The sequence below is a fragment of the Sinocyclocheilus grahami genome, unplaced genomic scaffold, assembly GCF_001515645.1.
Source record: "Sinocyclocheilus grahami isolate Dianchi unplaced genomic scaffold, SAMN03320097.WGS_v1.1 scaffold844.1, whole genome shotgun sequence".
In the NCBI taxonomy this organism is placed as follows: Eukaryota; Metazoa; Chordata; class Actinopteri; order Cypriniformes; family Cyprinidae; genus Sinocyclocheilus; species Sinocyclocheilus grahami.
In genome coordinates this window covers 256,331-271,178 of record NW_015506023.1, presented here as the reverse complement: position 1 = coordinate 271,178, position 14,848 = coordinate 256,331, and the positions used below count along the sequence as shown (strand labels likewise).

Here is a 14,848-nt window from a genome sequence, read left to right as displayed (position 1 = left end):
CTTCAATGTTGCAATTTAATAGCTCAAATGAATAAGTGCCACACCCCCATTTCATTAAAACCCCTAAGCTGGCATTGTCTGTTATCCATCCTCAATCTACCGCCGCTTAAGCATTAGTTGTATTTGAGAATTAAGTCTGATTTGATGATCTGAAGACTAAGGCCAGCGCTAGATAGCTAGTTTTCAAACAACGCTTCTTGAAGAAATGAGGATGTCCTTGACGATGCACTGTGGAGAAAAAAATATAATTAGAGTACGTATTGCTGGTTCCAATTTCTTTCAGTGGCTGATCTACTAACGATCCTGCAAACATCAGAAGACATGCTGAAACATACCAGAGGCTCACAGAGAGTCGGCGTAAAGAGCTGGAGGCGGCAGGAGATCAATGTCTGCAAACTGGAAGCTTTCTGCCTCTCTGTCACGAACACAGACATGATCACACACGGCAGGCTTTGCCGTCACCGTGTCTTTAAATGATGTAAAACTCGATTATTTAGAGATTATTAAGTATTATAAAGCGGAGAGACAACAGTGAGCGCAAGCTAGATTCAAGTGATTATTACGTTTTGGCATTAAACAGCTTGAAAGATCAAAGACGATTTTGAATATAACTCCGACTGGATTCGTCTGAAAGAAGAAAGTCATATACACCTAGGATGACTTGAGGGTGAGTATTTTATGGGCTAATTTTCATTTTTGGGTGAACTAACCCTTTAATATCCCTTGTGTTGTGTCAGGTTGTTATGCAAAGAAAAACAGGTTTAATTAGGTCTCAGTGGAAAAGACAAGAGCTCAGAAGATACTGCACAACAAATGACCCATAAAAATACATGTTTATCATTACCCGTAAGAAATCAATGCGAGAGAAAAAAAAGTGTCAGTGCTGCTGGAAAAGGTGCAAATGTTCAATGAAAGAAGTGAAGAACAGAGCACATAAAAATATCTTGGTTACTACTGAGTATTTCTTTGAATTGTCTTCAAATATTTGTGTACACAGACCGAACATGAACACATGCTTATGCAGCTGTGTGTTTATCTGTAGCGTCAAACTACTCACTGTGTCTGCATGTCTTCAATACTCCAATCGCTGGAAGGATGATGAGCAGAAGAGTTGCTATCAACTGAGGAGAGAAGGGAAACATGATGAACAGCCACAATACTCAACACTGAGAGAGTAAAAACACATACTTACACATCTCAGGCATAGAGGTAGCTTTGATCTGACTCCTAGAACGAGAAAAATGAGAAACAACTCTAGAGATCTGTGTAAAATTCAGATGAACAGTTCAGAACCATTTTATGAAGTTCAGGCTCACAAATTTTCAGCTGATAGCGACAGTGTGTCATCTTCATACATCCATTCTTCACTGTCATCAGTGACTGGATGAACACATAGAAAAGAAAAGAGCTTAATATACACCACATGCACATTTTTTGATAATGTATTGACATGCATCAGGACATCTGCAGCGGCAGCCCAAAATACTGGCACCAATGCACTTTTTCCAAATCTACAATTTCATCCAGAAAGTCAAATGAAAACATATTTTGGTATAAACATTTATGTCTTTCATGCATAATAAAGTGAAAAGTACAATATACTCTCTCACACACACACACATATACAGAAGTATATTTTTAAACCTATAAGCATGCAAATATCACAACTAAGCAAAAATAAACAAGTCAATTCATTTGTTGAGAAAATTGTGCATTTAAATAAAGTGCCAATACTTTTGACCATGACTTCATAAAGAAAATAATAGAGGAGAAAACTTACAGCTACTTGTAAACACAAGATTCTGATGAGAGGACCTGCAAATATAACACATTTTGAAATAGTCATTGTTGCAGTTAATAGTAATAATAGTTATACTAATTTCGATTTTTATCATGAGATGCAATAAGTAACACTTCAGTTTTGGGAAGCAACATTGTATGGACACTGAATTCCTTTTAGTCACTATAGTGATTATCCATAATCAAGTTAAGAATTAAAAACTATACACATTTATGATGTGCATATTCTAGGGTTAAGTGTCCTGTCACTGGCCAAAAAGTTATAAGCAACTGCAAGTAGTTTTACACTTTCCCTAAAATTATCATGCTTCAAAAATTTTTATATTATTGATATTAACCCAAGCTAACTTGTTAGTTAATGCATATAATGCATGTTTTTCTAGGTATGAATATGTTGACTATTGTACCGTAGGTTCATTGTGTTCTTTACCTGCTGCTGACACTAAGGTCATCTCCATTGGTTTGGCCTCGGCCGGCAGCCTGCGAAACCTTTTTTCCGAGTTCAAGCATCTCCTTAATGTTCAACTCCACATTCATCACAGATATGTAGCCATCTATAACACGAAAACAGAATAAAGACATTTGCCTGCCAACTCAAAACATCCCAACCGCTGGGTCAAAACAACCCAATAGCTGGGTTTGTCCCTTTTTAACCCAGCATTTTTTAGAGTGTATAGATAGATGGATATATATTTTTCCCATTTACAAAATTGTAAAAAATACATATTTTCTGGTATCTGGAAATTATATAGCTATAAATCCATACACACTTTTGCTGGAAAATAATGGCATTCAAGGCAAGACATTGCGGAGTTCACTCAACAAAAAATGAAAATCATAATACCCATCATGTTGGCCATTTTGATCTTCAGCTGCATTAGACCTTCAAAAATGAAAAGAGTTAATAAAGCATATTCAGTATATTTTAAACTGTGTGGACTGCACCCGAAAACAAATTGATCTTCCGTTTATAGACAAGATTAGAGTGAAATAAATGCTGACAAACCATTGAGTGACATGCCAAATATTCCTCCATGTTTCTTCTTTCTGTCAAACAAATTAAGAGATCAACATAACCAATATTAAGACTATTAGCATTGACTAATACGCATTAGAACAATAAACTTTGTCCATGATCAAAAATAGATTCCCAAAACAGGTTTCCCACTTTTCTGAACAAATTCAAGGATCATTTCATATCAAGCAGCTATTCAAAAAAATTGTCAGCATATATGGCGTCTTACATAACATACCAAACATAATATTGATCTGTAAATGATATTATACATTAAACATAGTAAATTAAACTATATCTGTAGCTTAATTTAATAAATGCCAATTATAAGAAATAACCACTCACCACATGGCCATTATCGGCATACGGATCTGAAAGGGAAAACACATAAATCACATTTTCCATAAACCATACATTTTCTGTAAATTAAACAGTCCTGCTAGCATAATACTCACTTTTAGGAGCCCCTTTACACTTATAAGAGCTCTGAGCAAAAGAGAACCTAGGGACTGTTTCCACATCCTCATAAACATTATCAAAGCTTTCATGGAAACGCTTTTGTTGAGAAGAACTGAGGAAAAAAAGAACACATCTGATCCGTCTTGATTGCAGTATAATGAAAATCACAGAGAATACAACCTTAAAGTCATGCATGCAATGATTTCAGGAACATATCACATAACCAGATCAATTAAACGTATACTTTTGCATTGGTTCTGATGGAAGTTGGTGTTCAGCGCTCAGGTTGAAGGAGGCGTGCGATCCATTCATTCTCAGGTCAAAGGTCACTGGTTCTGTAGCAGACGTCAAGATTCCTGCGTCCTCTAAAGACTGACACAGAGCGTCTTCTGACTGCTTTGGACCAAAATGACTCGGACAACGCTGGACCAAAACAGCCTGTAAATGCAGGCCATCGTCTTCATCTGGCAGTGGTGGAGGCGGAGGCAACGAATCAAACCCTGGAAATTCAGTGGCCTCTAAATCTAGAGCCGCCAGATTTATGGCATTACTGTCTGTGGCTTCTGGTGCAGAAATGTCAAAATCTGGAAAATCGGGGGGAGGTACGCTTGCGTCCTCGAGTGATGCATTAGCAGTGGCCACAATCTCAGCCTCGGGTGCAGATTCTGGAAAGAAAGAAAGAAAAAAATGTAACAAAGAACAAGACTGAAATCGTTTCCTTGATATGAAATAATTCAGAATGGATCAGTGTTTCAAGCTGTTTAACAGAGATCACATTCTTCAGTGTATTAATGCAGCAAGCTGATATTTTGGCAACTGTTAAAATCCTACAGTTAGCCTAATGATCTATTTGTTTGTTTTTTAGTAGGGGTGCAAATGCTGGTCTAAAGTCCAAGGCTGGTCTCACCAAGGCTGCATTTATTAAATCAAATATACAGTAAAACATTAATAAATATTACGCCTTGAAAGAACTTTCTCAAAATATATATTTTAAAATGTAATTTATTCCTGTGATGGCATACCGTAGCTGAATCTTCAGCATTTTCGGAATGATTTCTGAAGGATAATGTGGATATTGTAGCTCACTTATTAATAATGGTTCTAATTATTAATGTTGGAAACAGTTTTTGCGGCTTAGAATTTTTGTGGAAACCATGATTTTTGGATGAATAGAAAGTTCAATAGAACGGCATTTATTAAAAAATAAATCTTTTATAACATTATAAATGTTTTACTGTCACTTTTAATCAATTTAATGCATCTTTGCTGAATAAAAGTATTAATTTCTTCCTTTCATTTTTTTTTTTAAATATTACTTGCTCTAGTGTATCAATATTTTTTAAACAAAATATGCGTTTAACATTCTGATAATGATTTCTGAAGGATCATGTGACACTGAAGACTGGATTAATGGCTGCTGAAAAAATCAGCTTTGCCAAATTGTTTTTTTTTTAATGTATTCATATAGAAAATTGTACTAATATTTCACAATATTACTGTTTTACTGCATTGTTTATCAAATGAATACAGCCTTGCTGAGAAAGCTTTTTAACCATTTCTGGGTTGCTACTGCAGATAATTAATCTCAAAGACACAGTATTCAGTCTAGAGGTTCACTGATATATGAGCAAACATCAAAGAACAATACATCACAAAAGAAGAAAGGTAGGTGAATGAGCTTCTACAAACCAACAGTAAGTGCTTCGCTTGGGTCACTGGTGTGAAATCCAGTCTTATATTTGCTCAGATCCACATGTGGGGGTCTTGGCGGCCTTGAGGGCGAAGGGCCTAGGGTTGCCAGATCAGGCAGAGGTTTGCATGCTTTCTCAGACTGCATGACTCCACCTTGCTCCATTACAGTGACTAAGGCACAACAACAGGTGCAAGATATAAAGACACATTCCTCAGGTCTTACATTAAAGTAACTTTACATTATGTATCATGCATGAAATTGCAAACCTTCATATGCATCCATGCAAAAGATTTGCAACTTACTCTTTGATGCTCCATTAATCTTCAATGGAGAAGTCTCTTGGTGACAACTTCCAGGACTTTCTGCGAGCTGCGCTTGTGCTTTACTAGAGTAGAAGCCCTTTGGTCTGCCGCACACCAACAGGTTCTTGTAGCAGAGCTTCCTCTTGGCTTTCTCTAGTGTGCTCAGGACATGCTGGTCAAAGAAATGAGTAACACTTCCAGAAGATGAATCTGTCAGTGAATCATTAGGTGAAGGTGGATGATCCAGCAATCCAGGATTTGACACCATCTTCTGTTGGACCTCCACAGCTTCTGTGCTTGCAGTCTTTAGGGTGGACTCTTGCATCTGAACATTAAAAGCACCACTTTTTTTCACAAGCCCCAGACCGTTTTTACCAATTTCTCTGCCACACACTGAAACTCTAGTCAAGCTGAAAGGTGTAGGAATTGGTTTCATGATGCATTTAAGAGGCGAGGTGATGCTCTTTGAAGGAGGTGCGGAAGAGTCATGCTTTGGCTCGCTTGAAAGCGGCAACACGAGGGGCGAATGCCACGTTTTAAGTGACTGCCTGTTGGGCCCATCTCCCGATGTTGTGCTTGGGAACGATACAGGGCGTTTTCCTGAAGGTGTTTTCAGGTCTTCTCTCACAATGACCCGGGGTTGACTGGCCTTCTTGGCTTCCACAGCTGAAGAAAAGCTCATGGTTATCAGACCAGAGCGGCCTACAGCAGAGGTCGGGAGGCGTTTGGGTTTCTCGGGAAGCGCAGGTCTGTACCTCACCTGGATCTCTTTCTGGAACTTTGCTCTTATGGATTTGAAATTGGTGCAGGCTTCCTATAACCAACATATAAAGAGAACAGATCTCATCAGTGCATTGACAAATATACATTTAAGCTCATAAGGGACAGCGTAGTATTGTTGAAAATCATGCATTTTAATATAAAATGAAGTACAACAGCATTACAACAAAACACAGCGTGCTTTTGCTCAACAACATCTATTTGGCAAAATAAGACATGTTTGGTGTTTTTGTTGTTTATCCCAAACAATTAGTTTACCTCTTCCATGTTCGTTTAAATTCTCCTTGGCCAAGCGCGTAGTGCATAAATATTACATAATATCTTCAAAACACTCGCACAGCGGAACACTGTTCTTACTGATTGATTAAACCAGGTACGAATTTGCTGAAGGCTCATTAATATTAATTACGTTGCGTGTGCGTCGACCGGTAGTCCTATCTGATTGGATAAAATAGAAACGTTAAAGAGTGGGCGCCAGCAGCGGACAAATAAAATAATCTACATGCTTATATAATATATATCACGAGGGTTATTTTATTTGCCCGCTACAGGCGCCCACTGTTGGTTTTAACATGCTTATGCTTTATGTTGTCCAATCAGGACTACCTGGCGACGCACACGCAACCTAATTAATATTCATGAGCCAAGCCTTCAACAGAGTAGGATTGTATTTAGCTTGAAAACAGTGACAGAACCACTTAGGACATTATAATCAGAAAAATATCTCAGGTTGTATTTATTATAAATTGTATAATATATAAATTTATCTGTGCATTGATTTTAACCCTATTTGGAATTACACATGGATCCGTGTTGTGCTTATGATTGCAGGAAATGTTTGTATTAATGTTATGGTATTTTATCCGGTTTTGTTTTTGTTTTGTTTGCTTTTTGGGGGCAATATGCAAAGTGAAATATGCACTTGCAATCTGGTGATAATTACTTTAATCATCTGTTTTGATTTAGTGCCTACTTGTTCATGACAAAGTTGATGAAGTTTCTTCATGTTCATGTATTTGCTTGGAGGTGGAGCGTTCTGGGCATAAGTGAGTTTTAAGAGTTTTCCCCCCAAAAACCCTGTCAATCATTAATAATGCTGACAAACAGTTTGTAGACTTGGACCTAAGTCTCAGATCAATCTAAAATCAACTATTTCAGCTATGTGCAAATTTGTGTTTTCTATTTGTACATTTGGAATTGTTTTATCATATGTTTCAGTCACCATATATCTGCCAGATTTCCTGATGAGTTACTACAATCATCAATCAACAGGTAATATAAACCTAATTTTAGGAGCTTTTCATATTGTGCCACGTTACCATATTTTGTCGCCCTAAAGACCTTGATTGGTTGCTTTGGGTGTGTTTCATTATGGCTGGGTTTAGTTTATTGGCTCTACAGAAGTATACAGAGTATAGATTTATTGAAACCCCACTGAAAATCTGTGCAATGACTTGAAGACTGCAGTCCACAAACGCTCACCATCAAATTGAACCGAACTTGAGCAGTTCTGCATAGAAGAGCGAGCAAATATGGACAAGTCTAGATGTGTAAAGTTAGTAGAGACATATCCCAACAGACTAAAGGCTGTAATTAGCTGCAAAGCAACAAAATGTGATTATTTTAAAGGGGGGTGATTATTTTCTATACCCACTGTAATAGTGGGTGCTTCAACCACAAGAGGGCCAAACGTTACATAGTGTATCTACAAAGAGATAAAACAGAAATGAGTTTGCATACAAAACCATCAAAAGTGTATACAGCAGAAGAAAATTACTGGACATTCAAAAATCTGTTCAAAATGATTTCTGTTCTCACAAAGTGAAATAATTGCATGACTCCTTTTTTCTCAGAAAATGAACTTTATTGAGCATGTGCTGAATAAGTGTCACCTCTCTATTCATGACTGGACATGAATACAGTTTGTTGCCATAATTAACCTGTGCAGCAGGAAAGGTGCCCTATGTTGGAGGAAAGAAAAATCCTTATGGTGAACACTCATAATGACGGCAGGTTATTCAGTATGTCCTCAAGCATATTTGTCAGTTATAAGATGCTAATAATACCTTATCTTTAATAAAAAACTAAAATAATGACATCAAGACTGTTGTAAACATAAGTACATCTAATCAACATGACATAAATGTGAAATAATTTGCTTTATTTCAGTTGATTTGCTGTTAGTCTTCTGGATTTCTCATTGATTTCTCTCTCTCTCTTTCTCTTTCTCTTTAGTTGACAAAATAAGGCAAACTAAAATGCATCATTACAGTGTCTGATTAGTACAGAATAAGAAATAATAAAATGGCACTTTGTCTTTCTTAAATTATAATCACTTGAGAAAATCACTACAATACAAAAAAAAAAAGTTACATTTTTGTAAACAAATGAACAAAGATATCCAGACAGTAACTGTCTTTGAACTGCTTTATCTACAACACTTCTTGATTGAGTGAAAGTTGTAGCCCTCGTTATGGACCACAGGATTCACAGAGGAGGCAAAATAACGGTATAGTTAAACAAACATCAACCCTGAAAAGATACATATTTATACAGTTTACAGTATTGCTTATGAACTGCACTGAGCTTGCAACACTGTGAAGCAAATATTATAACAAAAGCTCTAGAGCAGAGATTTAAAATTCAACAAATACATTTTGTCATTCAAAAACATTGACAGTATCATAATACACACATTATTTGAACATTATTTAAAAATGTTCCTTTTTAAATAATCATCATATGTCATTGTATAAAATCTAAAAAAAGAATGTCATCAAGTTGCTTTTCAAAAAAAAAAAAGTCATGCAGATGGTCATTGATAGTTTTCACAATATCAACATTCCATACAATTCCTTCCGAGAAAAGCAAAACATGATTTTAACCAATGTTTTTGGCTTCTCCAGATGTAGAATGCAACTACACAGCTTCACAGGTAATTTTGTGCATTAGAAATGACAAAGCTGGATGTCCGTCACAGTTAAACTTGGATTTAACTGATCCAATTTCTCATATTGTGACAGTTTATTATTATTTTACAAAAAATATTTCTGAAGTAGTTCAGATAGTTGGTGGCTATACTGGTAGACAGCCTATTTTCAAGTCCATCGCAAACTAAAGGTGCACTTCATTTATTAAAATAGATTTAACTTTCTATCAGTTATTAGTATTTGTCAAATGTCCCACAGAGCTCACACATAGTTAAGTCCCATCTGTATCACTGTGATTTCTGGATTTTCTCAGTGCTTTTCTGTATGTTTAGACACTCTTCCTAAGGATGAAATCATAAAAACAGCTTTAGTCAACAGTTCAGAAATACTGCATTTTATGGACATGAGAGACAAAAGTGTGACATCTGTCATTAGCCTTTTAAAATCTGCCAGTTTTTGCCTTTTCCCCCTTTTTGCCAGCTTCAGTAAATTATTGTGCAAAGAGAACTTGATTTTGTCAAAAGTTGTTAGTTTATTTATGCATAACTATATTAATATAATGTGCTCGTTTTATGACATCACAACCCAAAATGTTTCTGAACACCTCCTGAACTGTAGATCTATGAGACTGAACGATGACTGTCATCACGGCCCTACCTTGAATGACGCCATTTTTCTACCTATCGTTGCTACCTATGATTGACTTTAAGGGGTTGGCTTCCTACTGCATATACATCCAGATTAACCAACCACTTCCTCTTGCCTGGAACACCTCAGCTCTGGGTGACAAGTGATGGTTCTGGCTGGAGTATACATATGCAATAGTATGTATCCAGTGTGACACATGCTGTTTCAAAGCTGGTCAACTAGCATTTTTCTCATCAAAACATCTCAATGTAGGTGTATAGCGGTGGGGGATCAAGTAAATTACTTGATTGACCGTATAGTCAGGAAGGCCATATTTGGCCTTCACCTTAGAGAAAGATTGGTAACGGCCATCAACAGCCCTGTATCAGACGTAAGAGAAACAGGAACCCATGTGTGGCAGGAGGGGTGTGGCTGAGTAGAGTCTGTAAAAGGAGATGAGTGGGGAGAAAGTGGGCCAATTGTCTGATAACGAACAGCTGTTTCCACTCTTAGTAACAGGCAGAGAGAGATAATATAAGTTGATGGCCTGCCTAGGACAGGGAGCCCAATTCCCAACAGTGTTCCGACATCTCTCTTTGGATATCCAGCTGTGAAGAGTCTGGAAGGTTTATCTGAGCATCTGGTGGTATCTCATCAGTGCTAAGAATTTGAGCACAAGCCTCCTGTAAGACATAGGGAATGGGATTATTGGTGAAAACCGAAAACAGACTTTAGCAATAGGCAAATCACAGCCGTGCTGATAAACAGTTATGACACGCAACCATTACCAAAACTTCTGGCACATTGACTAAGCTGTCTTTTGCAGTCAGGAGCGATGATTCTATTGAGGAGACAGCTGCTGGGGACATGGTTTCCTGCTCCAGACCAGGAGTAGCACCTATGGAAAGAGAACGAAAAGAATGGGAATAATGCCTGTCACATGATAAACCTCAATCTACGTAGTGTGTTAAACTCACAAGAATCAGATGGGGATGGTGATATTGATGACCCTGAAGTCAATCTCAACTCTGAAAGATCAAGCTCACCACAGCAGTCCATTTCTTGTTTCCCAGAGGGCAGTTCGGCATCATGTTTGCTTGTGCAAATGTGAACAGCTATTGCTTCCTCCTGGGGGTCCTTGTTTAGGGCGTGCTTAGATCCACTTTGCTGTACTGTAGAATCTACAAAGTGCTGAGGACTTATAATGTTTGATGAAGTCTCAGGAGGTTCACAGGAGTGGGGGCGCATGGCAGCTATGGGGACCATACCCTGAAGCACTGCAGCTGGAATCGTATGCGCCCCCATGCCAACTGTCTGGGCTGGTACGAACGCCCATTGCTGCTGGCCCGTGGCTGGAGAGTGGAAGAGGTTAGCCTGACCCCAGATCACAGGCTGACCTCCAGGAAGCATCTGGGCAACCTGCAATGGTCCCTGAACCCCAAAAGCCATCGGAGCAGCCTGGGTAGCAAACGACTGTTGGGTCCAGTGAGCATGACCCATGGTCATATAACCTGAGAAAAAAGAACAGCCTTTGAGAGTGAGTTTTATTTATAACATTCATTTAAAAAAATTGCATACAAATCTGAACTTTGATGAAATATAAACTCTCAGGTAGTTGCTAGGTCTGCTTAATTTTTGTCTCTTTTGGAAGAAAACAAACACAACCCCAGGTACTTATTCAATACAGTAGCTAAATGAAAAAAATAAAATAAAGCATCAGCAGGCATAGACATTTCCCAACAGCACAGCAGTAATGACTTTATGAATTTCTTTACTTCCGAGATCGATACTATTAGAGATAAAATTATAACCATGCAGCTGTCAGCTAAAGTATTGCATCAGACAGTGTACTATAGATTCCCTGGGGGAACAGTTCCACTCATTCTCTGCTATAGGACAGGAAGAATTGCATAAACTTGTTAAATCTTCTAAACCAACAACATATATGTTAGACCCTATACCATCTAAGATACTAAAAGAGGTGCTTTCAGAAGTTACAGATCCTCTTCTGGATATCATTAATTCATGAATGTCAATAGGGTATGTCCCAAAAACCTTCAAACTGGCTGTTATTAAGCCTCTCGTAAAAAAAAACACAACTTGATCCTGGAGAATTAGTTAATTACAGACTGATCTCAAATCTCCCTTTTCTCCAAAGATACTAGAAAAGGCAGTATCCTCACAACTATGTTCTTTCTTATAGAAAAATGGTATCTGTGAGGATTTCCAGTCAAGATTTAGACTGTATCATAACCAGTGACTGATCTCGTCAGAGTTACAAATGGCCTGCTTTTATCATCCGATCGTGGTTGCATCTTTCTATTAGTGCTACTGGATCTTAGCGCTCATTCGCCACTATCGACCACAACATTCTTTTGAATAAACTAGAAAATTATGTTTGCATTGGCATGGTTCAAATCATACTTATCTGACCGTCACCAATTCATAGCAGTATTATATCGTTCACATGCAGTACGGAGTACCCCAAGGCTCAGTACTAGGACCGTTGCTTTTCACGCTTTACATGTTACCCTTGGGAGATATCATCAGGAAACATGGTGTTAGCTTTCACTGTTATGCTGATGATACAGTACTCAGCTCTATATTTCTTTGCGGCCTGACGAAACATACCAAATCACAAAACTAACAGAATGCATAGCTGATATAAAAAAAACTGGATGACTAGTAATTTCCTACTGCTAAATTCTGAGAAAAAAAGGTGTTAAAAAAACTGAGATGTTAATTATCAGACCAAAAATCTCTGAATGTAATAATCTGGAACACTGTCTAACACTTGATGGCTGTGCTGTCAATTCTTCGTCATCAGTTAGGAACCTAGGTGTGCTATTTGATAGCAATCTTTCCTTTGAAAGTCATGTTACTAGCATTTGTAAAAACGCATTTTTCCATCTTATAAATATTTCTAAATTACGACCGATGCTCTCAATGTCAAATGCAGAAGTGTTGATTCATGCATTCATAACCTCAAGGTTAGATTATTGTAATGCTTTATTTAGTAGTTGCTCTGCGTGCTTAATAAACAAACTCCAGTTGGTTCAAAATGCAGCAGCTAGAGTTCTTACTAGAACCAGGAAGTATGACCATATTAGCCCGGTTCTGTCAACACTGCACTGGTTCCCTATTAAACATGGCATTTAGTTAGTTTAAATCTAGATTAAAGACCCATCTCTTTAACCTGGCATACACATAACACACAATCACTTTTCTATAGTTAAAATCTGTTAAAGGATTGTTAGGCTGCATTAATTAGGTCAACAGGAATGGGGAACACTTCCCCTAACACCTAATGTACTTGTTACATCTTAAGAAGAATGGCATCTACACTAATATTAGTCTGTCTCATTCTTATTCCGAGGTCACCATAGCCACCCAGATCCAGTCTGTACCCAGATCAGATGGTCACTGCAGTCACCCAGATCCAGTCTGTATCCAGATCAGATGGTCACTGCAGTCACCCAGATCCAGTCCGTATCCAGTCCAGATGGTGGATCAGCACCTAGAGATGACCTCTACAGCCCCGAATGTCAGCGGAGACCATGTCAACTAGATGAACCCTAGAGGCAGATCCCCTGTGAAGACCTCATCGGCCACCTCATATGGTGCACAAGACCACGGGAACCAGACGAGTCCTCTGCTCAATCTGACTTGCGTTGCAGCCTGGAATTAAACCACACCATGCTGGTTTTGTCTGGCCAGAGGAGAACTGGCCGCCTGACTGAGCCTAGTTTCTCCCAAGGTTTTTTTCTCCATTTCTGTCACCGATGGAGTTTTGGTTCCTTGCCACTGTTGCCTTTGGCTTGCTTAGTTGGGGACATCATTTCTGGCAACATTGTTGACTTGACTGCACAGACACTATTGGAAGATATCTGAACTGACTTTAACTGATAAACTGACTGTTTTCTATTGTCCTTTTGCACACATTTTTCCTGTTTAACACTGTAAAGCTGATTTGACACAATCTGTATTGTATAAAGTGCTCTATAAATAAAGGTGACTTGACTTGATTTGACTTGACTTGTTACCTGAGGGCACAGCCGGTGGGCTAAAATGGGTGAAGAGTTCTGGGCGGTGCTGACGTCGCCTTCTTCCAGGATCCAGTGCGGTAGCAGGCGACGCTGGCATCTGTGATGACATTGATGTAATTTTGGATGTATGAGTATACAAATAATTTATATTATGGTATCATAATAAAATTTATAGATGCACCGTTTGACCAGACATAAATTGGCACCAAACACACGCAATTGGTTTTACATTTTATTTTATTTATTTATTTATTTTTTATGTGCGGGTCTGTCTTATGTAATTTCACAACGTTAAAGTCAGACTATTCTGTTTTTGCTTTAATTCTTGAAATAATACCATCTAATTTAAATCAAATTAACAATTAAAATGGGTATAGCATCTTTGTTTGGATTGTGATTAAAATGCAGCGGTTGCTTCTAATTTCAAATGGCTATAGATCATTTTAGTTTAAGGCCAGTTCGGCCTGTAAGAGCAAACAAACAACAAATAATTTTTTTTATATATAAATAAATAAAATAAAAATCGGCAGCCAATATCGGAATCGGTTTGCATTAAAAGTGAGACTAACCACATGGGTGATTGTTCATTTTGAGGTTTACTTACAGAATGGATGTCTGGGGGGGTGGCCATGTCACCGAAAATATCAAACTGGTTTATATTCTGCAAGACAGCCAGGGAGGAAGTTAAAGAAGATACAGTATACTGTAATGCTGTACTGGAAAGCATTCCTCAACACAGAGTATCTGAACAAGATCACTAATTACTTTTTTCAGTGGAATAGTTATTGATCTATCAGATTAGGACATAATGACATATCAATGACACTAACAAGTGAAGGGAATCAAGCAACAAACATTAATAAAACAAAACAAAAGGTGCAAGCAACGAGGTGGATGAAAACTAAAATATATGACCTTTTAACCAGAAACCAATGTGTATGCAAAACAAAAAAACAAAGCCAACACAACAGTCATGTTCTATAGAAAAGCTAGCAAATCACACCAGAAGACTCAGGTGTGCATAGAATCAAGCAAAATCAATGTTTGGCACGTGTGAGCAAACATTGCAGCAGAGAGACTGATATTTATGTGAGTAAAGCTCCAAGCACTCGATAGGCTCCGACTGAATGAACAGACAAGCAATAACACTCTGTGAAATGGACTGATAACAATCATTTAAGATGGATTCATTCTGG

General features: G+C 37.9%; 2 protein-coding genes across 2 annotated transcripts in view; both read right to left on the bottom strand.

Moving 5' to 3' along the window:
• Positions 1-11: 11 nt before the first annotated feature.
• On the bottom strand, positions 12-6,452 carry LOC107562847 (uncharacterized). Its single transcript, XM_016247590.1, has 15 exons — positions 6,308-6,452; positions 5,270-6,083; positions 4,964-5,137; positions 3,519-3,939; positions 3,271-3,386; positions 3,161-3,186; positions 2,807-2,847; positions 2,645-2,683; positions 2,231-2,386; positions 1,781-1,815; positions 1,317-1,380; positions 1,193-1,227; positions 1,058-1,121; positions 336-415; positions 12-228 (listed from the first exon to the last, which is right to left on the bottom strand). Exons 1-14 carry the CDS (start codon positions 6,314-6,316, stop codon positions 343-345), a joined length of 2,067 nt encoding a protein of 688 aa, XP_016103076.1. The 5' UTR covers positions 6,317-6,452; the 3' UTR covers positions 12-228; positions 336-342.
• Positions 6,453-10,157: 3,705 nt separating this feature from the next.
• The window catches only part of LOC107562846 (disabled homolog 1-like), a 31,297-nt gene continuing 26,606 nt past the window's right edge, over positions 10,158-14,848 (bottom strand). The window contains exons 19-23 of the mRNA XM_016247589.1: positions 14,257-14,313; positions 13,650-13,749; positions 10,584-11,117; positions 10,395-10,504; positions 10,158-10,289 (exon numbers count right to left, since the gene is read on the bottom strand). Of these exons, the coding sequence (XP_016103075.1) occupies positions 10,158-10,289; positions 10,395-10,504; positions 10,584-11,117; positions 13,650-13,749; positions 14,257-14,313 (933 nt within the window). The remainder of the gene's footprint in view (positions 10,290-10,394; positions 10,505-10,583; positions 11,118-13,649; positions 13,750-14,256; positions 14,314-14,848) is intronic.

Coding starts and splice junctions, on each gene's coding strand:
- LOC107562847 (XM_016247590.1), bottom strand. Junction 2,848..3,160: donor ATGCCGATAATGGCCATGTG/GTGAGTGGTTAT, acceptor TTTGTTTGACAG/AAAGAAGAAACATGGAGGAA. Junction 2,387..2,644: donor CAAAATGGCCAACATGATGG/GTATTATGATTT, acceptor TTGAGTTGGCAG/GCAAATGTCTTTATTCTGTT.